We start from the raw sequence: 22738 nt of genomic DNA on the forward strand, positions 1-22738 counted from the left end.
AATTCCACAAACGTCAAACAAACGTCAAACTCCGAAAATTCCGAAATAATAGAACGCATTTTACATCTTCATGAATTAATTCCCAAAATGTTCAACAAAGTTCTCCAGCGGGCTTTGAAATTCCGTTGCCGGAAGAGCTATCCGACGAACATTTACGATATATCCCGCGGGTCAGCGTTCGCGGTCCGTCGGCCATACAGTGACGAAGTGAAGCGCGCTCAAACGCAGAGCGTAGCGACGCCGGGGCCGACTATATTCGACAAGATCCTGTCCCGGGAGATCCCAGCCGACATTATTTACGAGGACGATTTGTGTTTGGCATTCAACGACGTCGCGCCGCAGGCGCCGGTGCATTTCCTCGTGATCCCGAAACGGAGAATACCGCGGCTGCAGGACGCTGAAGAAAGTGACAAAGAGGTAATTGTCTACCTATTAGAGGTGAGACGTACTAGGCAAAACAAGGGCTGAGTCTTGCGAGTACGCGTCCACAAAAAGACTAGATCCAAAGACTATCTCGTATCTAAAATCAATATGTCAACAAAATTGAACCTTGATGTTATGTCTATAAAGTTCACTCAGAAAAATTATCTACTTTGAGCTATGAGTTTTTTAAAAGTAGTGACAATATGAATGTTTGTGCTCAGGTCTTGGATGTTTAATATGTATTTTAAGTTAATATTCATCTATATAAGTGTGTTTATCTGTTGCCTAGTATCCATAGTACAAGTGTTTCTTAGTTTGGGACTAGGTAAATTGGTGTCAATTTGTCCCATTATATTTATTTATTGTTTATTAGGTACCAGATGATTTTGAACTGCGAGATGAGTTTCAAAGTGGTTTGACTAACTTGCCCATTTCATTCGCTAGCAGTAGGTCCCAATATTTACTATCTTACTGTTCATTCCTGTGTGGTTTAGTAAATTTAGAGATTTGTGGTTTGTAAATTGTACAGTATATCAAAATAAAAATCGTTAGGTAAATTAGAGTCTGACATATCCAAGTCAAAATAGTGTGAAATGAAAGTTTTTTGTGATAATAATATTTAATATAAACCACACACAAAGTGATGGTAAGATTGAGTTCAAATGAACTCAATCAAGCAATCGAACTTAAGCAAGTCAAAGTGCAAACAGATTTGGGAGTCAAGGTAACGGAGGACCTTAAATGGGAAGCGCACATAACAGGGATCACTAAAAAAATCTAAATCCCTAATCTACCTCATTAGGAAAGCCTTCGGAGTTTTGACACCAAAAATGATACTCAGCATATACAAATTATATGTTAGACCAAATTTGGAGTACGCTTTTCAAGTCTGGAGTCCCTATTTTATCAAAGACATTGAACTGCTCGAGAATGTTCAACGCAGTTTCACCAAAATACCGAGACAATTAAGGAACAAGTCATATGAGGAAAGACTGCAGATGCTAAAGCTTACAACTTTAAAGGAACGCAGACAGCGTGGCGATTTAATAGAGACCTACAAAATCCTTACCGGGTATTACAACCTGCAGGAGTTCCATGACTTGTTTAATCTTAGTAACAACACACGTCTGCGCGGCCACCAATTTAAGCTATCTACTGAACGATCGCACAACAACCCTCGTAAACATTTCTTGTGTAACAGAGTGATCAAGACATGGAACAAACTACCAGAACATGTAGTCTCAGCACTGAATGTGAACCAATTTAAGAACCGGCTCGACCAACACATTAATAATACAAAGAATACTTAACCAAGGAACAGCTAGATACAGGCACCTATCAGTTGCTTGCAACTGCCTGCCTGATAATTTATATAATAATAATAATAATAATAATAAATGTAAAAATAAACAAATGAGAAAAAATGATTTGAAACTTTAGAAGCGTTTGAAGTCATTGTGGCCAGTATTCATTCTTAGTTTGTTGAACGAGTCATTATTAAATTTGCAGCCTGAATCTCATAATTTGAAAAATGCACTTTTAAATGTGCATAATTAAGATTTCCATTTGTCTATTCAGTTTTGTATAGCAGCTGAATTTAATCAGAAAGCATTCTGATCCAGTTTGCACCTCAACTTATTATGGTAGTCTTAATGCTTTGTGCAGCAAATTTTTTTTGCTGTGATATTTATCACATGAAACTCTACAGTAATTATTGTGAGAATCTTGGGCTGCTTGGAAATGGCCCAAGCCATCTCATTTTGAGAGGAGGCCTGTGCCCAGCAGTCTATAGGCTGGGATGATGATACTAACCCGCTATACCCAATTTGTGTCTGTGTCAACACAATGCCGTCATCCGCTTTATCTCTAATCAAACAGCTAGCCCACTATCTCTGCATTCCTGAGCACACCTCCGTTATCTCTTAATGGGCTAATTTAGTTTTGTTAATGTTTGTTGCGATACCACGTTACAGCTAATGGCTGATTATTGGGAACTGCCTTGGTGAATGAAAGCTGATGATTGTATACTCATTCATCCCAGCCTATATACGTCCCACAGGAATGGTCCCATTGGAATGAGTGGGCTTGGGCATTAGTTCCCACGCGGGCCCAGTGCGGATTGGGTACTTCACACGCACCATTGAATTGCTTCGCTGGTTTGTGCAGGTCTCCTCACGATGTGTTCCTTTACCGCAAAGCTTGTGGTAAAGTTCCAGCTGTTAGGCCAACTAGTGCCAACTAAGCTTGGCACAGAAACATTAATTGAAAAAACCCCCGACTGAAACTGCAAACTTCAATATCTCAAAAACGGTTGAACTGATTTTGACAAAACATGTTTAGACCCCTAACCTTATTCAAATCGGTCCACTCCTTTAAGAGCTATGGTGCCACACAGACAGACACAGACACGCATAACGGTCAAACGTATAACACCCCTCTTTTTGCGTCAGGGGTTGAAAAAGACGTTTTGTCTACCTTCCAGCTGCTAGGCAACCAAGCCTGTAACAAACAACCTGTACAATGCTCCAAGCATCAAAAACCTTTTTGGGGTTAGTGAAAATACTCGTTTGAGGGGACATTCCTTGAGACTGATTAAGCAACCAAGTGCAAGCAACCCTAGGAAACATTTCTTACCCTATCGTGTTGTTAACTCGTGGAATGCTCTCCCAGAACTTGTGATAAGTGCACCTTCAGTGAACAGTTTTAAAAGTAGACTAGACAAAATACTTAAAGAAGAGAGACTAAAAACACAAGTGCAGTGATGTACACGCATCAGCTCTAAGAGCTGCTAGTGTATCATTTCAATAATAATAATAATAATAAACCCGTGTTTCGTTCCAGCTGCTGGGGCACCTGATGTCTGTGGCGCGCGCGCTGGCGGCGCCGCGGGCGCCGCTCGGCTGGCGGCTGGTGGTCAACAACGGCCGCGCCGGCGCTCAGTCCGTCTACCACTTGCACCTGCACGTGCTGGGGGGCGGCAGATGGGCTGGCCGCCCGGGTAGGGAGACAGTGGGAGGGGGCTACACTTCTATTGGATCATGTTTTGCCATCGTGTTTGTTGAGAGAGAGAGGCATTCTCGGATCATGTTCGGATATATTTGTATTTATTTTGCTTTCAGGAACTATTGCGTTGACTATGGAATAATATCACTACCGGTGGGGCAGAAAAGAAAAATATTCCACATATCTCTATCATGGGGGATATAGCGGTAGGGATAGATGGAACACGCGGATTTTTGCACTAGTTCCTTTACCAGATGAAGGAGGAATAGTTCTTTTGAAGGAACAGCTGAAGGAGCTATGCGAATAATCCTTCTTAAGAGTGTTTATACCTGTATTTTTAAATTTTTGTTAGTTTTTCTCGATTATTCCATAAAAATTGAATGAAAATTAAATATGTGGTCAGATAGAACTGTTCTTAATATATAAGTTAATGTGTCTACTCCAATCATTATGCATGAAAGACTTTTATTGCAGTAGACACATTAACTTGAGTTCTATAAAAGTTTATTTATTTAAACAATGAATTTTTACATAAAAATAAAAATAAAAAAAACATATAAAATTAACTAAAACGGGCTTCCTCATCCAAAGGCAGCGCAGCGCGGGGCATTGTGCCTAAGACGCTAGCGGCGTTGCCTCGTTGCACTGCAAGGCTCAGTCTTTGGGCGAAGAAAAAGCCTGCTCTTTGGTCGCCAGATATGCCGATTAGTTTGTCCGACACTTCTTTCATAAATTTTTGAGTTCTAGATTACATTTTTAATTTTCATTAAATTTTTATGGAATAATCGAGAAAAACTAACGAAAATGTAACATTGCTAGCTCAGCAGGTATAAACGCTCCTAATAAGCCTCAGTAAACTAGTCGAGAGAGCAAGACAAATACAAACTTTTCCAGCAAAATACAAATGGCAAAACATTATTCACAAGATCTGTTAGGCTAGAGATGTGCTTGGATGTGTTGCGAGAAATGTGTTTTTCATTACCCAATAGAGACGCTTCATTTCATCCTCGCACCGCACAGCTCTAGTGGAAACAGCTGAGCGGAACGAGGACAGGTAAATGAACCAATGGAAATTGGTTCATGAAAAAAGTTGGAAAACCCCCGAATTTGTCACTTCATAGTTCAATATCTCAAAAACGGCTAAACCGATTTTGATGAAACATGTCTGAAAACCATTGCTGGAAAACCAGCTTTCAAATACAAAAAACTGCATTCAAATCGGTCCACCCTAACTATAAAGTTAAGAAATTGAAAATACAAACTGAAATATAGATGCACAGAAAAAACAGAAAAATAAGACCATCACTGGGAATCGAACCCAGGTCCTCGGTAATCCGTACCGCGTGCTATACCGCCGGGATGACCGTAAAAGTAAAAATTTGGAATTGAAATAAAAAATACAAAAAAGATTCCAAAAAACCAATCATATAAAGTTAAGGCCTTTGGGAACTGACATATTCATTATCGTTTGATCAAAGTTCCATAATAAATAAAGATTTAAAAAAAAACGGTCTACCCGTTTAAGAGCTACGGTGCCACAGACACACGCAGCGATCAAACTTATAACACCCCTCTTTTTGCGTCGGGGGTTAAAACATGTTCCTCGCAACACATCTTCGCACGCCTCTGATGGAAAGGGTAATAAACTGAATGCTCAACTTTTCCAATGAAAAGATTTGTTATTTTCTCTGTTTGCGGAAATTCACAACTTAATGACTTGTCTTTGTTATAAAAGATAAGATTTTATTATTGTGTATTGTTGTGATAAATATGATTTTTTTCGCTGTCTCATTTTACGCCGAAAGTATTTTTTACTAAATTATTCATTTTCCAGCTGCAGGGCTACCACGAAATTTGAAACTCGAAGTTCATATCGTACCGTCCCTCTCGCTCTAGTATTAAATAGTATAAGTGTCAGAGGGACCGCACGACGCGAACTTCGGGTTGCGAGTTTCGTACTACTTTCGTACTACGCCCTGCTGTTTCATATGGACGAACGATTTTTTATCTGTATTTCATGTTTATGATTGTAAAACTAAACTAACCCATGCTCTAGGGTTGCGGTTTGCGGTTGTACCGGATAGTCCTGAAATATATCCTGACTAGTTTACATTATCGTTAATTAAGAAAATCGTTCGTCCATTTCAAACATTTGGGAAAAATATTTTCGACGAAAACCAGGTTCCCGATATTTTTGCCAAACGCGATGATTTTAAATTGTTGATATCAGGCCCTATACCACGAAGTGCAAAACTCGTACCGTCCCTCTCGCTCTCGTATTAAATAGTATAAGTGTCAGAGGGACCGCACGACAAGAACTTCTAGTTTCGAGTTTCGTAGTAGCCCTGCAGGCGTTGGGAAAATTTAATCAACAGCTAAAACTGTATTCAACAGGGGCTCCCCTTGTTTACGCATATTTTTTTATGTCATAATTCCATTTTTCATTATCTGTTTACGCATAATAGTATTTGTGCCGAAACTGTCTTCGCATATTACGCATAATTCTTTTACAAATAGGTAACCAATGTGCGCCGAATAGGCTTTACGCATAATTTTGCGAATTCCGAATATTGTTTAGGCAGAAAATTACTTACCTACGCATAAATTAGTTACGCAGAAAGTTGGTTACTAAAGTTTTTTATCTTTCTATCTTCTCTTAGTAACTAGTGGGTGGTAGTGTTTTTATAACGCGCGGACATGACTGTGACAAAGTCGACGAAGGCGGGGCTTCTATTTTTGATTTGAGGTACATAAGGTAACTAACGAACCTATCCTGGTTAAAAGGGGGTGGATTATGTTTGTTAATGCGCTTCGCCCCCCCCCGTCCCTCCTTTTTAAGCCCGTGCCTCTTACTGGTGGCTGTTCGTTCCGTTACAAATACAATTCTAACTTAACCTTATAACTAATTTTTCTAGTCATAATTATATTGTTTTACTATTTACCGTTTTTATATACTACTCAAAAGAATATAAGGGCCACTTGAAGTTTACCGCTAAAATTAAATCAAAAATATGTTTGGGTTTTTAATTGAATACATTTCATTGAATGAAAAGTATTTGTTCTGTGTTATGTTGTATTAATAAAACCATTTTTAGACAAGGAATGTTATAAAGATTTATATTTATTAGTATTTTCGCTTCACCCGTAAAATTCGCGTGGCCCTTATTTTCTTTTGAGCATATATTTACCTACCATTATTAACAATAACCAAGGAATAGAACTTAATTCATTTTCGGACATAGACTTGGACAGGATTTCGGGCTATCAAAATTCTGCTAAATTACATACGTATATATGCTAAGCAATATTATGCATAATAAAATTCGACCATACTTATTAATATTATGCTAGGTAATATAATATTCCGGTAAACAATCATTCGGCTTATAAAGAATTATGCCGAACTAAATTTCGGCAAGTTTAAGATTCGGCGTAAATAAATTATGCGAAACCTATTATGCGTAATAAATAAGCTTCGGGCATTACAAAATATGCCAATAGATGTCACCCTTCAATAGGTGAGGTCTAAACTCTAAAGATATGATGTTGCTGAAAATCAATAACCACTGAATTCCACTGGATGGACTCCAATGTGGTTGAAATTAACACTTTACGCAAATTAAAAATAATCGTGTATAATTTACAATGAGATAAAAGGACCAAATTAAGAGTTGCTTGTATGGAAGCGGAGCGGAGGCGGCAGAATTCATGTTGCTATTTTCGTTAATGTGATTGGTTAGATTATGCAGCCTCCGCTTCGCTTTCATGGGGATTTTCAATTTTAAAATGATTGTGCTGATTTGCAGCCATAAGCACTTTTTTTTTAAATGGTAAAGAATTAAATTAATATTGTTGGAATTTCGATCGCATACTTTCGCCAGTGAGCTTGGACACATAGTTAGTGTAAAGTGAAATTATGTATAATTCAAGTGTCATAAAAATGCCATTGAAATTATCTGTATTTAGATTAGTTTTAGCATAAATTTGTGCAATAATTTGGCCAAAATAGTTGTAAGTTATTGAACTGTATTTCTCAATTTGGTGTTAGTATTATTTTTATAGATCAGATGCACTTGGGTGACCATTAAGCTGCTGATAGACGAACTGAACAACGAGCAGACGCAACGCTCCTGTTCATTTCGTGTGATTTTCTTTTTACCTGTTTTTTGACATCTGCTATACTCTATTTATTAAACCAAGATACTAAAGTGAGAGTATGAAATGACAAATGTAAAAATAATGTGGCCACCATAATACTAATGAATGTCCACATAATGTCTTAAGTGCCCTACGTGTGTTAGTACGACACAGATCCGTTCATATCTTAACATTATATACGTATAACATAAGTATTTACCGTAACTTTTCGATGATTACCGTTTGAGGCACATCACTATTTATGAGATGTAAAAAACAGGTAACACATGAAACTTCATTTTAGTATCTTGGTTTAATAGAGTATAGAATGCTCATTACGAGTGTGAGCTCAAGTGTATCAAAACCTTAAAGGTCAGTTAAGTGGCTGTCTGTGTTAGTGTGGGATCCCACGGCGCAGGCGTCTCGAAGACACTGGAGGTAATTGTGATTAATTTTAAATGTGCCTTTTGACCAGTGAACTAGAATACGGCATGGCCTTTATAATTTAGCGGAGCCTTTTTGCACTGTTCGATCTGTTTTGGGGTGGATTCTATGAAGCGGAGCGGAGACTGTAGAATCAGGCCAATTTAATGAGTGGACGTCCATTTCTCACCCAAATGTGATGTCGTGCGTTTAATTGTTAATTTTCCTTATTTAACAATATTTAACAATACAGATGCTACGCAACTCTGACAAGTTCCTAATGTTTTATATGACACTCGTGTGTACCCGCGGCTTCACGCATAAATCATTAGACCCAGCAGTTTAATTGAAATTCCAGGATTTTACCGTGGGAATTTCGACAAATTACATTTTGGTCTTTATTGACATTGTATAACATGTCATTTAAACAACAGCGCCAAACTTCACGACTCTATGACGGGCTGTATACAGTATTATTAATGCGAATATTATTAGGCAGGGTAACTAAATTAAGTCAAACCAAAATTACCTCAATTTACTGCCAATTTTATCTAAAATTGAATTAATTTGAATCTCTATTTTTTAAATACAATTGTACAGTAAAACATGCATGTATTATCCGCTGTGTCGCAAATGATGTCATTTTTGACAGCTGTCAAACTTTTTTTTAAATGGTGCAAAGATCCTTTTATCTTAAATGCTTTGGCAATTAAATCTAGTCGCAAATTATCTCTAGTCGTCTATACACACGCACAGATTCTACGGAATCCGTAAAATCCACAAAACTGATAAAGGTCGTTACAGACTGACTGACGGGACTGCACTCCTGTGTTGTTGCGCTGCAGTTGAACTGCAGTCCGTCTGCAATGGCCTTGTTCGTTATTAATTCTCAAATGAGACGCTTCAAACTGTGGTATCTCAACACTGAACGTTAGTTTTATTATCAAAAGGTATCTGGTATATTTTAGTCATAGTTGTTAATAGATTGTATCTACATAAACTCTGTCCCCCCAGGCTTAAATCCGGTGGTTGCAGTGAACGCAACGCAAGTGTAACAAAAACTGCTGCCACCTGGAAACCTTGTATTAAAATGAAAAGTTATATTTTTAACAGAAACTTGTTATCTTTTCATCTAAGAAGGGCTAGTACAGACGGTCTGCAATTCAACTGCAGCTGCAGGTTGCTCATTTCGATCGCAGCCAGCGTGCAGTTTGCGTGCAGTCGGCATGCAGTCCATCTGGACTGAGCCTGACTGTGGGATAGAGTACTTACTTGTACTATAATTTTTTATTCATCATACATAATCTTGTGTTAATTTTATTTAATTTTGTGCCTTCAATTAAGGGCGCTCCTCAATTGAAAAGCGGAGCTGTGAAACCAGCCGAAGCATATGGCTTTGGGTTGAAAAATAAAGTTAATGTAATGAACGGATTTTTCGACAGAAAATATCGCTAGATGGCGTTAGTATCGTGAGGTCTGACGTTTCAGTTTTCAGACTTGCTCGCGATTGGCTCTTTTAGTTATTTAACCAATCGTAACGCAAATGTCAGAGTCTCAGAGTACAGGTCCTATACCGCGAAGTGCAAAATTCGAAATTCGCATGTTGCCGTCCCGCTGACGCTTATGTCATTTGATACGCGAGTGAAAGAGGCGGTGCGATACGAACTACGATTTGCGAGTTTCGTACTAGCCCCTCTGATAATAAGTATTGTGGTTTATTAAAATAACTTAAAATGCATTTTTGTTTAACACCATAATACTTAGTCCATTCCTTCCATAATTCCTAATCCTATCGCGCGTTTGTGTACCGAGCCGGCGTAGGTAATTATTTCAAGGACGCTGCCGAGACGTTATACAGCAAGGCTACTACGAAACTCGTAACTCGAAGTTCGTGTCGTGCGGTCCCTCTCGCTCTCGTATCAAACAGTGTAAGTGTCAGAGGGACCGCACGACACGAACTTCGAGTTTCGAGTTTCGGAGTAGCCCAGCTGCTCCTTTTTTATACTGTGTAAACGTCAAACGGACCTCACGTACGATACTAACGCCATCTAGCGATATTTCGCCTCTGTAAAAACCCTCATTTTATGATTGACAATTCACTTCTCGGTCGATTTGGGTTGAACATTTTGTTCCATAGACGATTCGGTATTAACCCATGTCGATTTTGCATGCTTCCGTCTGGTCTGGTTGTCGCGCTTGTTTATATTATAGTCTGTTATGTTATGTTAGTAGATGTAAGGTGGCGGGTGCAGCGTGGCCGCGTTGCCGCGCGCAACGCGCCGCCACGCGCGACGCTCATTGGCTGCCGGCCGACGCTTCGACTCGCTTCCACCGTCCGCTACAGAAAGAGAACGATATACGGAACTTGCCAAAATACCTATAAGTGTCGGTAGGCAGCGGGTTTGCATTTTAGCGCACTTGTTAAATTGTTACAACGAATCAATAAATTAATGTTTTCATTCAAAAAGGTTTTTTTTTATTTAACTAGTTACTTTTAAATTCCTTTTAAAATTTTAAATTAGAAAAAAAATACCTGTGTAGGTGCCTATCCGTGAATTGATGTTAAAACTATTTACAATTTTGGGCTCCTTAGTCAAAATGGCAGAAACGGAATCCTTAGTTACGCCCTTCTATATGTGTGTCCGTGGCTCAAAGACTGGCCTTAGTGGCCTTATTCTATGAAGTTCGAAACTTTTCGTATCGTTCCATTTCGCTCACGCTAATAGCATCAATAAGAGAGTAATCTCTTTAACTGCCAAGACGATTAAAAAAAAAGTTTTTCGCTCTGAGTAAGAAACTAGTAAAAAATACATTTGAGTAATGTCATTTGATAAAAAAAAACTTGACGTTGACAGTTGCACTAGTAATGAGCGACTATAGACCACGAAATATCGATATTTTATCATTTAAAATTATATGGTATGCTGGTTTTGTTTGGATAGAAAATAATGATCAGTCGGAAACTCGGAAGTAGGTTGCTAAAAAATAATCGAGTGTAGCGGGGCGTCCTCGCGGAATGGAGTTGAAGAAAAGAGCAGGCTCCAGGGCAATATAGCAAATCACTCAATACACACACGAGCATAAACACACCACATTTAAATGTGCCACATTTAGAGTCGGGTAAATAAAAAAGTGGTTCAGGGTACAAAAGGGTATTATATAATATTAAACAGTTTATGAATAATGAGCGTCACACACGAAATCATCAGCTTAGCGTCCAGCAGTTCTCGGAAGATCCCAAATTCCCAATGGGATCATCCCATGCATGGCGCGTCCCCAGAGACAAGATATGAGAGTGGGGAGAAAAGGAATTATTCTATTGGCTAAAACGCGCGGGAACGCAAACTGTTCGAGCGGGGCGAGAGCGCGCAACGTAGGCTTAGCCGTCAGATGGCGCTATACGAGACATACTCTTTTACCAGAACAAATCCATAAATAGTAAATACAATAAACAAAATTAAATAAATAAATGAAGAAAAAAAAACGATATTTCGACAATATCGATAAATATCGTCATCACTAAATTTGACCCAAAACAAACAAACGAATCAGCATGCCATTTGTTATTGTTTGCCATTTGCCACATTACGTTTGTTCAGCGCGTTTATTATTATCGTATTATTTATATTACAAGAGGCACTATTTCTAGACTCGTAGCGTAGCAGGGTTCTTGATATGAGGGGCTGATGTCGCTTGGCGGGCGGCAGACCTGCCCGTACTATCTATCAACGCGTATTTATGCAACATCTCTTTCTACCCTCGTCTTACACCGTGTGGCAGAAAGAGTGGTGAAAACAATTGTGATTCCAAGTGCTAGACAGCGATGTCGGAGTGGGTACGAGTGAAGGAAGAGCCGCGGGAGGCCGAGGGCACCCTGTGGCCGGCGCTGGGCGCCCCCGACGGGCTTAAGAAGGAGCTCGGGCTCGGCGACGGGGTGTATGCGGAACACGTCGACTTCGCGCTACCAGGTTGGTATTTGGTAAACCGGTTAAGCTTCCAGAACTAGCCGTGTAATACCTACGTCTATTTTTATAACTCCCGGCGCAGGGATGTTATAAGTTTGACGCCGATGTCTGTCTGTCTGTGGCGTCATAGATCTTTAACGGATGGACTAATTTAGATGCAGTTATTATTTAGTGAAAGCGAATTGCATTAAAATTGGCTCAGCCATTTTTGACACATTGAAATGATAACTGTCTGCTATGAGTTGCATCGGTAGTCATAAAAATAATAAATAAAAAGTAATTTATGTAAGATATACTCTCCCATTCCGGGTCGTACTTGATCCGGTGGGTCTCGTTGGCCATACAACGGGGCAATGCCGCTGGGGTAATGAATGGGTATGTTTGGGCCAAGTAAAATGCAGACGGGTATTGAGTAATTTTAGTTTTATTATTTAATTTATAATTAATTTATTAATTTAGATTTTTTGTAACTTTTTTTTATTACATAATTGTATATTTTTAGTTCTATTCATTTATTTTGATTGATTTTTAGTTTTACATAAATTCTATCTGTGTATAATTTGAAAGTAATAAGTTAGGTATGACAAAAAAATATCTATTACTGTTGTCCAGATCCAGAAGCTGCCATCAGCACTGAACTGCTGGAGACAAAACTGGCAACACTATTCAGGGACACAACCTGCGACCCTGAAGACACAGCCGGCGAGAGCAGTCTCCACAAACCCATCATTACAAAGCCTTGCCTCATCAAACTAGAACGCATCAGCCAAGTGAAGACATACGAATGTCCGATCTGTCACAAACATATCAAACGAGAATTAAAGCGACACATCCTAACTCATACACAAGAGGAAATCGACACCATTAAAATTGCCAAGAAGACTGGGAAAGGGAAATTTAAATGCCACATTTGCGGTGCCAGACTGGCACACCCGTTTAGCTTAAAGAAGCATCTTAAAATTCACGCCAGAATAGCTCGGGATCCATTCAAGCAGCAATTGTACTCAAAAGTTCCTAAAAGGAAGTATGTGAAGGATAAATTTGAATGTGACGTGTGCGGGAAACAGACAACGAGAAAGGAGAGTCTGGTGAGGCACCTGACGAGGCACGGGGACGAGCTGGTTGCATGTGGACACTGCAATGAACCGTTCAAGTATACGTGGGAACTTGTGGATCATATAAAGCTTGGTGTTTGCAAAGAAAATATTAGGGTGACTCCGAATGTTAAGATCCCAGAAGTAATGTTAAAGCAGTGTTTTGTAAGGCTTAACCGTCTTAGCTACACTAATGAAAGCAAGGCTTTCGAATGCATTGACATTATTCCTGAAGTTAGCGAAAACGATCTGAGTGAAGATATAGTGTTAGGTGAAACGGCACTTGAGACTGATGGCGAAACATATTACTGCGGCGTTTGCGAGGAACAGTTTGAAACCTTGTCTTCGCTGGGTGGACATGTTTGCAGGCGCCCGAAGAAACCAGTCTCGTGTGATATTTGCAAGAAAAAATTCAGATTCCAGACCCTTTTGGTTGCACACGCGCGACTGCACACAGGCGAGAAACCTTATATCTGTGATGTGTGCAAGAAACAGTTTCGGTTGAAGAATAGCATGAGGATGCACATTAGGACAATGCATCTAGGCGAGGACCCGTTCTCCTGCAAGGTTTGCAAGGAAAAGTTCCGTAGCACCAAAACTTTAGGGAAGCATGTTCGAGAACACACAGGGGAGGAAGAGAAGAAGCTGTATTCATGCAAGGTGTGCAAGAAAAGGTTCAAGTTTGAGCGGGAGTGTGTCGAGCACGGCCGAGTGCACACGGGCGAGAAACCTTTCCGCTGTACATTCTGCAACATGAGTTTCAGGGTGGAAGTTGCTCTGCGGATCCACAGTCGGGTGCACACGGGCGAGAAACCGTACACCTGTGACGTGTGCAAGCGATCGTTCCGCATCTGGCAGACGCTGGACGCTCATAAACGCGTGCATACCGGAGAGAAGCCGTTTCCTTGCGATGTTTGTAACAAACAGTTCAGGCGGTACGACACTTTATACACCCACAAGCGGACTCACACAGGGGAGAAGCCTTATGCTTGCGAGTTCTGCCCGAAGCGCTTCACACAGCGCGCGCATTTAAAGACCCATCAGAGGACGCACACGGGCGAGAAACCTTTCCACTGTAATGTGTGTAACAAAAGTTTCTCGGAGAGACACAAATTGACAGTGCATGGTCGCTCCCACAGCGAGGACAGGCCTTGCGCTTGCGTTTGCGGGAAAGCTTTCAAAAGTACGCAGGCCCTCAACACTCACTGGAAAACACACACCGGAGACAAGCCGTACGCCTGCGAGGTCTGTAACAAGGTGAGTTGTGAGATTTGAAATTTGAAACTTGACGTATCTGAACATCGATAACCTACCTAACCAACAGAAAGTTGGACAACCCCCGACTTTGTCACTTCAAAGTTCAATATCTCAAAAACAGCTGAACCGATTTTGATGAAACATGTCAAAGAACCATCGCTAGAAAACCTGCTTACAAATAGAAAACTGCATTCAAATCAGTCAACCCGTTTAAGAGCTACGGTGACACAGACAGACAGGCAGACACACATAGCGGTCAAACTTATAACACACCTATTTTTGCGTCGGGGTTAAAAAAATAATTTAACTAAAGTTAAAAAGTCGACGGTCAAAATATCGAAAGTAGGTTAATATTTTAACTATCGACATTTCAATTTTCGATATTCAAATACGTGCCCATTTAGCAAAATAAACCTGGATAATTCACGTATTAAATCGAGTTTAGCTTAACCATTAATAAAGTAGAGGCGATTTAGCGACCACTTGCAATAGGTTGGAAACTGAACCTTATTGATATCGTAATACGTCACAATTTCCATTGTAATTATTGAGAATACGACCAGCTTTAAAAATATTCTTTGTCAGGCAAGTTAAGTATGTATTCGGTAGCTGCTTTTGATTCTGTGGCAGTACCTATGCTGCAACAAGTGGGGCCTTATTAAGGGTTTCATGTTTCTTCTGGGAGACACGCTACGGCGGCTGCTGCAAAACGCGCGCGCTTCCTAGTAATAAAATAGCATATGTTGTTACTCGGTGAAGGAAAACATCGTGAGGAAACCTGCACAAACCTGCGAAGCAATTCAATGGTGCGTGTGAAGTTCCCAATCCGCACTGGGCCCGCGTGGGAACTATGGCCCAAGCCCTCTTGTTCTGAGAGGAGTGCCCAGCAGTGGGACGTTATAGGCTGGGATGATGATGATGATGATGTTGTTACTCAGGGATATATGTAGCATTCTAATGGTGAGTTTTATTGAAATCGGTCCAGTACTTTTTAAGTTTATTCATAACAAACATCCGAAAATACAAATATACCGAAATACAGAGTTATTCGTTTGACCCACGCCCTTTCAAGCAGAGGGTCGTGGGTTCAAACGTCGGCTAGCACTAGAAATCCATGTGCGAGTTAAATTGAAATTTGCCACGAGCTTTACGGTAAAGAAAATCGTGAGGAAACCTGCACAACTTGCGAGGCAATTCAATGGCGCGTGTGGAGTTCCTCCGCACTGGCCCGCGTAACTACGGCCTATGCCCTCTCATTCTGGTGATGATTATTTTATTTCAAGGCCTTCTTGCGGAAAGCGCATCTGAAAGACCACATGCGGAGCCACACCAAGGAGTGGCCGTTTGAGTGCGAGGTTTGCCGCCGGAGGTTCCAAAGGCCGGACTACCTGCGGCTCCACCGCAAGCTGCATCGGGCAGAGACGGGCTAAATGTAATCGACTAACGATTAACGAACGATTGATTAATCTTACCTAGTCCTAAGACTTTCGATTAAGTCACGATTAATTAACAGCGACGAAATTTTTAATCAATTAATTAATTAGATTAATTTTCTCTCGATTAATATTAGGAATAAGTACATTTTATTATTTTTTAATAAATAAATACCTGTCACACAGCATACATACTAAAATGATTTTCCAAACGAACAAAACATGACAAGACATATTTAATTTTTGTAACGTGCGTGTTCAATTTCTTAATCGAGATTTAATCATGAAATTTAGTCGATTAAAATGACGATTGATCAATCGTTATTCCAATAATTTGTCGATTAATTTAATTGTGATTAATTTTGTGACGATTAATTGTTCAATCGGTTGATTAAAAAAATTAATCGATTAATGCCCATATCTGGCTGCTTGGTGTGCTTGGAAACAGCGGGGGCTCGGGTGTGCAAAGTGGAATCACGTTTAGGCTGCCTGTTCACTGGAGCGGGACGGAGTAGCGGACTGGCCCTATCCTATAGGTACCATCAGCCAAATAAGTGGTCTATCAATTTTGAAACAAGTTCCTATCAAATGAATATGTCGCTAAAGTAGAACTTTCAAGTTGACAGACACGTCTTTTGGCCGTATTGTTTTATGACATGCAAACGATTATCGACTTTAGGGTGGTAGACCACATATTTGGCTGATGGTACCCTACGAACAAATAATATCAGGAAGCGTAACTGCGTTATAAAGATGGCAACTGTGTCCTAACTGTGTCCTGCGTCAAGGTGCGCATGCGCGTCATTTAATTTTGACTGACGTTTGTTTTGCAAGACAGTGCGCTAACGTCAAATTTTCATATTTCTGATGCTCTAATCATGCCAACGTGTGTTATGAAGTGGTGTAGGAGTAATGCAAAATTAAAATGTCCAGGGATCACTTTCCACTCGTAATTAGTCGCAAAATTATATTTATATTCAAAAATGTTCAAATACATTATCAGTTGGAGATGGTCAGTATTATGCGAAATCAAGTCTGTGGTCACATAACGTAAATGACAGTTCCTCACCCCTCTTCATACTTTCTTCTTTCCTGTATCGCCCAAACAATAGGTACAAACAGTCTTTATTTTCCTGACAGCTAAACTCAAATAAACCATCATTATTTAAAGTTTTTCGTTGATTTTTGTTATAATTTTTAATTCGTATTTGACGTCGTTTTGGTTTTAGGTACCTATGGCCACTTTTTGTGTGCAATTTGTTCTAAATTACGCTTCCTGATATTAGTTATTTTTTCGTAGCCTAATACCGGGCTATACCACAGAATAGATAATAGTACTTACTACGAAGTGCAAAGTTCGAACTTGCCGTCCCGCCGACGCTAATATGATTTAATACGAGTGCGAGAGGGACGGTACGATATTAACATCGAATTTCGTAGTATTAGGTAGCCCCTGTTTCCCCGCTTCTTCACTCGCGCCCATTTCTCCGTCTCTCTTCCTCCCTCCGCTTCCCGGTTTTGTATTAATTTTAAAACTATTTACCGACTCCCGGTCCACTGAAAAGGAGCGGAGATTTAATGCAATTCTATTGGTGATTTTTATCTTGGACGTCGCTCCGCTGCCTAGCTCCGCTCCAGTGGAGATGCAGCCTAAGCGTCAGTTAAAGAAACACAAGAGGTTCTTACATTACTAAGACGACTTTGCCATAATGTAATAGTATTTCTATCGAGTGCTATTTCGTTTTGTTTGTCGTGTCATATCAAGTATTTCCTACCAAAGTATTTCACCATTACTTTCTTAATGCAAATCCAACCTACTATTTTCTGATTAAGTTTAAAATCGTGCAAGTTGCATTAAGGTGCGACCAAACCGCTGCTTTAAGAACGGCGACGGCACGAAATCGCAGTGACGCACCGTATGCGCACCGTTTTTTTTTGCATGCTATCCACACCGCTGCTTAAAATACGCAAACGGTGCAGAATCGCAGTGACGTGTCGTAAACGACAAGACTTTTGTTCGGTAAAGTCCTGAAGTTTACGGCACGTCACTGCGATTCCGTATTTTAAGCAGCGGTGTGGAGAGCATGCGATAAAAACGGTGCGCATACGGTGCGTCACTGCGATTTCGTGCCGTCACCGTTCTTAAAGCAGCGGTTTGGTCGCACCTTAATGCAACTTGCACGATTTTTCTTGCAAGTCTAAACTCGGCTTTAAGAGAACTAATTTTATTTTTAGTTGGTAAGCAAAAAGTGCAATTGATTGTTATTTAGTTATTTGTTATGCGAAGTATTTTAAATTTGCAAGTTAATCTATTATGTTATTTGCCTGTTTTGATGTATGATAGTTATTGAATATTGTTGAATCAGCTGAAATGTGAATTATATTTTGTTGTGATTACAAATTCTACATCAGTAGGTAACTATGTCTGATGGTTTATTAATGTTATTGTTAAGTATAAGTATTACACTCGTGGTTAATTGAGTTGATGTGCGTTTGTCTTATTTTAAACATTCCATAGTTCGGACAGACCTTGCTGTAATCCGCGGCTTAAAGAGAATTTTGATTTTGATTGATTTATGCCCTCTTGTTCTGAGAGGAGGCCTGTGCCCAGCAGTGGGACGTATATAGGCTGGGATGACGATGATGATTGATTTATATTTAAAGCGGGATTATTCTGGATGTAAGTTAGCCTTTGTGTTATTCCAGATGTCCAGCTAAGTAGGTACAAGTTTCATCCAATTTTTTAGGGTGCCGTAGTCAACTAGGAACCCTTATAGTTTCGCCATGTCTGTCCGTCTGTCTGTCCGCGGCTAATCTCAAAGACCGTTAGTAGTTATGTACTAGTAAGCTGTTATTTGACATGAATATACCTACCTACATATTAGTCGCGCCAACAAAGTAGTAAAATAAAAAAAAAAACATTTTTTTAAGGGTACTCAACCTCCCATAGACGTAGTTACCTAAAGTGTGGTTGATTTTTTCTTTCTCGACTAACTAACCTTATAGGTACTTAGTATGGGGTATCTTGCAGCCTAAGATATAACACATAACTAAACTTGGAAGATTCCGTACACAATACGAAATCCTTTAAAAAATATTACTTTATTTTGTCGTAATGGCTACGGAACCCTATACTGGGCGTGTCTGACACGCTCTTGGCCGGTTTTTAAGGATATAGGTTCTTTGAGTCGGGTTTTATATCGATGACATGGGTCCAATAGAAAACAATTTTATGTACAGCCGAGTTCATAAACATGTGAGACAATTTTTGATCAAAAATATCTGAACATGACCCATGTAGAAGCCATGTAGAATTTTTGCTCACAAGTTTATGAATGCGACTGTACGTAGTTCAGTTTTCATGTTGATACGGACCCATCTAAATAGGCTTAAACTACAGTCAATCCGGCCACTAGAAGTTGATCAAGTTCAACTCGCATGGTCAGATTACAGACATAAACAACACGCACTACGCGTGCTTTGAGTAAGACAGCCGGTGAAATTACTGGCACGTGAGGTATCCCATCTTAGGCCTCTAGGTTGCCAACGCATGTTTATGGGCTGTGGTGATCTCTTACCATCAGGAGACCCACTTGCTCGTTTGCCGTCCAGTCGAATAAAAATAAAATAAAGCTGAAACTAAATGAAAACTATACAGTAGTAAATAAAAACTCGACACACGAAAGTTTATATCATTTATTGTAAGACGCGAAACTTCCCTGTGACCGTCACCTTGATTAGTAATAGCAAGGGGGGGTCCGTAGGTGACGGGGGCGCAGGGGGCCGGAGGGGGGCACGCGGGGGGGAGGAACGTGATGATGGGCTGGGAGCCGCAGGGAGGGGCTTGTAATTTGGGGAGTGCACCCGCAAGGCGGGGGGGATATTATTTGAGGAGTGTACCCACAGGGCGGGGGGGATATGATTTGGGGGGCACAGCCACATGGAGGGGGGGATATTATTTGAGGAGTGTACCCACAGGGCGGGGGGGATATGATTTGGGGGGCACAGCCACATGGAGGGGGGATATTATTTGAGGAGTGTACCCACAGGGCGGGGGGGATATGATTTGGGGGGCACAGCCACATGGAGGGGGGATATTATTTGAGGAGTGTACCCACAGGGCGGGGGGGATATGATTTGGGGGGCACAGCCACATGGAGGGGGGGATATGATCTGGGGGGCAGAGCCACAGGGAGGGGAGATATGATTTGAGGAGCGCTTATGACTTGGGGTGTGCAGCCATAGGGGGAGGGGAGACGATTTGGGGGCGCAGCTACAGGGTGGGGGGGAATGACTTGTGGTGAGCAGCCGCACGAAGAGGGGGAAGGGAGGATGGTGATTATGGGTTCAGCGCAAGCGGCGGCGGGAGAGTAATACACAGGCGCGGGGGGGCGCAGGCGGGGGCGGGGGGTTGGTAGTAGGCCGAGGCGGGGGGGAGCTGTACACTGGCGCGGGGCGGCGGGCGCGGAGTACACCACGGGGGACGGGGCGGGGCATGCGGGGGCCTGCACGTACACGGGCGGAGGGGGGGCGCAGGGGGGCGGCAGGTACACCGGAGGGGGGGCGCAGGGGGCCGAGGGGAGGAAGTAGAACTGCGGCTCGCTGCAGTCCGCCGAAGCGAGCTGGAAATTAAATCATGGCGTTAAATCTGCTGAACGTATCAGTGTTCAACACTGTCCCAATACTTGCCATCTGTAATCTTATGTCATTAGCAATAGTGGTGACAGCGGGGTGTCGTCTACTGGGCATTAGGCGTCAAGCACTCGAACATTTACCTTACTTTGCTCACCCGCGACCTTATGATAGCTATGTTTAAGTAACAAGCGTGTGTTCATGTTCCTCCACCACCATAATGTATGAACACATGCAAACCACACAAACCCATCTATCACCACCACCGGACTACACTAACGCGTTTCGAACTTAACCAGAGTTCATCTTCAGAGCAACACAGCCGTTTACCATGCTTCCAGATGTACTTAAGACATCGTTAGTACCTAACGCCTGGTTCTATAAATTATTTACATCTGCTATATTCGAGATGTGGCGCGTCTGACATGAAAATTACCTATAGGCAAATAAAGTATGGTGTGGGGTCATTACAATATACTGCAAAAAAAATGAAGAAATTTGAAAAAAAAAGACGTCGATCTACTTGTGTTTGTTAATAAAATATACCGTAATCATAAAACATTAAGTATCAGCAAATTTCGAGTTCTAGGTCAATGGAATACCTAAGTGAAAAAAAATATCTTCATCTTTTATCGCGCTCTGCTCGGGAACTGTGTATTTTTCCGGGATAAAAGTAGCCTATGTCACTCTGGGCCATAAACTATCTCTAAGCCAAAAATTCAAAAATTACGTCAATCCGCGCTCCGTTTTAACGTGAAAGACGGACAAACATACAAACACACACTTACGCATTTATAATATTAGTATGGACAGGCCCCAAGCAGGCCCTGAGCAGGACGGTAGTTACGGTACGAACTTCGATTTTATAATCTCATAGTAGCCCCCCCTCAGTGTTGTATCGCAGTTCACAAAGACTGATGAGATGGAACTCAAATACATACATACATTCACGCCTTTATCCCTAAAAGGGGTAGGCAGAGCACGTGAAACTTGTGTTCCAGTACCACTTTTAGCATAAATGTGGGTATAAAAGATGGACAAAATGTGATATCGCAGTGACAGGTTGCTAGCCCATCGCCCACAACACACTTCAACCCTGTTCCCTTAGTCGACTCTTACGACACCCACAGGAAGAAAGGGACTCAAACACTCAAATAGAATAGTAAATTACCTGCAGGGCCGCGGAAAGAGCACACACCAACACAATAACCTTCATTTCGCAGTCGGTTGCTGAATGTAGGCCGCGCCCCACACACCGACATATAAACTCGCCCTTATCAACAATTGCTTCATGTATGACACCCGGTATTAGCTCGTGTTGCGTGGCGATAGAGCCGGTTTTCGATTGTCAGGTTGTCGGGCGGCGCGTCTGTTACCACTTGTTCTAGGAAGAGTTGCGATTTTTTTATGCAATGGCGGCGCTGGGCCCTGGGGCGAGCGCACACTGACGGTACTATTCCTTTAATCTTTATTAATTATTGAACTTGTTACTTATTATAAATCATCATCCCAGCATATACAGGGTGGATTTCGACGAGGGACCTTTGCGGAGACATTGCATAGTTTGAGTGATACACAGTCGATTTATAATGTTTAGATACTTAAACAAAGTACAAAACTCACTCATTTTCAACTGTGGTGATAACCCTATATTGCATCTGCACATAACGGCAAGATGGCTAGATTAAGGAATCGCCGTCGGGAAAACTCGGGATATTACGTTTATTTCCGAGAGTTGTTGTCCCACACGTCCCACTGCAGGGCACAGACCTCTAGTAATGAGAGGGCTTGGGCAGTAGTTCCCACGCAGGCCCAGTGCGGATTGGGAACTTCACACGCACCGTTGAATTGCTTCGCAGGTTTGTGTGCAGTTTTCCTCACGATGTTCTCCTACACCGTAAAGCTCGTGGTAAATTTCAAATGTAATTCCGCACATGAATTTGGAAAAACTCACGAGGTGCGAGCCGGGGTTTGAACCCACGGTCCTCGGCTTGAGAGGCCATAGGTCAAACCACTTGGCCACCACGGCTCTATTATAAATATTTGGTATTTATTAAGAGGTTTTCGTTTTCGGTTGAAAAACATCGTGATGAAACCGGCACAAATGGTTGTTGGCGGCCGTATTTATCTGCGCTGGACTGTTGGCTGTTGGATTTTTACACACCCACACACACACACACACACGTTCACGCCAGCAGGGCTACTACGAAACTCGAAGTTCGTGTCGTACCGTCCCTCTCGCTCTCGTATTAAATACCTAGTATAAGTACTAAGTGTGAGAGGGACCGCACGACACGAACTTCGAGTTGTGAGTTTCGTAGTAGCCCTGCTGTATTCCCAACTGGGGTAGGCAGAGCACACGAAAGGCTAC

At 41.3% G+C, this 22738-nt stretch overlaps 2 protein-coding genes and 2 pseudogenes across 2 annotated transcripts in view; 3 read left to right on the top strand and 1 right to left on the bottom strand.

Annotated features, from left to right (window-relative positions):
* The window catches only part of LOC141443953 (putative fatty acyl-CoA reductase CG5065), a 65308-nt gene extending 54855 nt beyond the window's left edge, over nt 1–10453 (top strand). The window contains exon 13 of the transcript XR_012453097.1: nt 9845–10453. The gene's annotated coding sequence lies outside the window, so the exon portion shown is untranslated. The remainder of the gene's footprint in view (nt 1–9844) is intronic.
* LOC141443954 (uncharacterized HIT-like protein Synpcc7942_1390) lies at nt 15–3515 on the top strand (annotated as a pseudogene).
* Nucleotides 10454–10802: 349 nt separating the features above from the next.
* Nucleotides 10803–17568, top strand: LOC141443865 (uncharacterized). Its single transcript, XM_074109229.1, has 3 exons — nt 10803–11954; nt 12564–14302; nt 15586–17568. The coding sequence occupies exons 1-3, from the start codon at nt 11810–11812 to the stop codon at nt 15730–15732; spliced, it is 2031 nt and encodes a 676-aa protein (XP_073965330.1). The 5' UTR covers nt 10803–11809; the 3' UTR covers nt 15733–17568.
* A 1849-nt stretch (nt 17569–19417) lies between these two features.
* LOC141443846 (uncharacterized) lies at nt 19418–21828 on the bottom strand (annotated as a pseudogene).
* Nucleotides 21829–22738: the final 910 nt, after the last annotated feature.

The sequence above is a fragment of the Choristoneura fumiferana genome, chromosome 28 (genome assembly GCF_025370935.1).
Source record: "Choristoneura fumiferana chromosome 28, NRCan_CFum_1, whole genome shotgun sequence".
Classification (NCBI taxonomy): Eukaryota; Metazoa; Arthropoda; class Insecta; order Lepidoptera; family Tortricidae; genus Choristoneura; species Choristoneura fumiferana.

Bases quoted from the DNA above. Each gene is read 5' to 3' on its own strand.
- LOC141443865 (XM_074109229.1), top strand. From the start codon at position 11,810: ATGTCGGAGTGGGTACGAGTGAAGGAAGAGCCGCGGGAGGCCGAGGGC. The intron at 11,955-12,563 runs GTTGGTATTTGG...ACTGTTGTCCAG, and splicing joins CGTCGACTTCGCGCTACCAG to ATCCAGAAGCTGCCATCAGC. The intron at 14,303-15,585 runs GTGAGTTGTGAG...TTTTATTTCAAG, and splicing joins CCTGCGAGGTCTGTAACAAG to GCCTTCTTGCGGAAAGCGCA.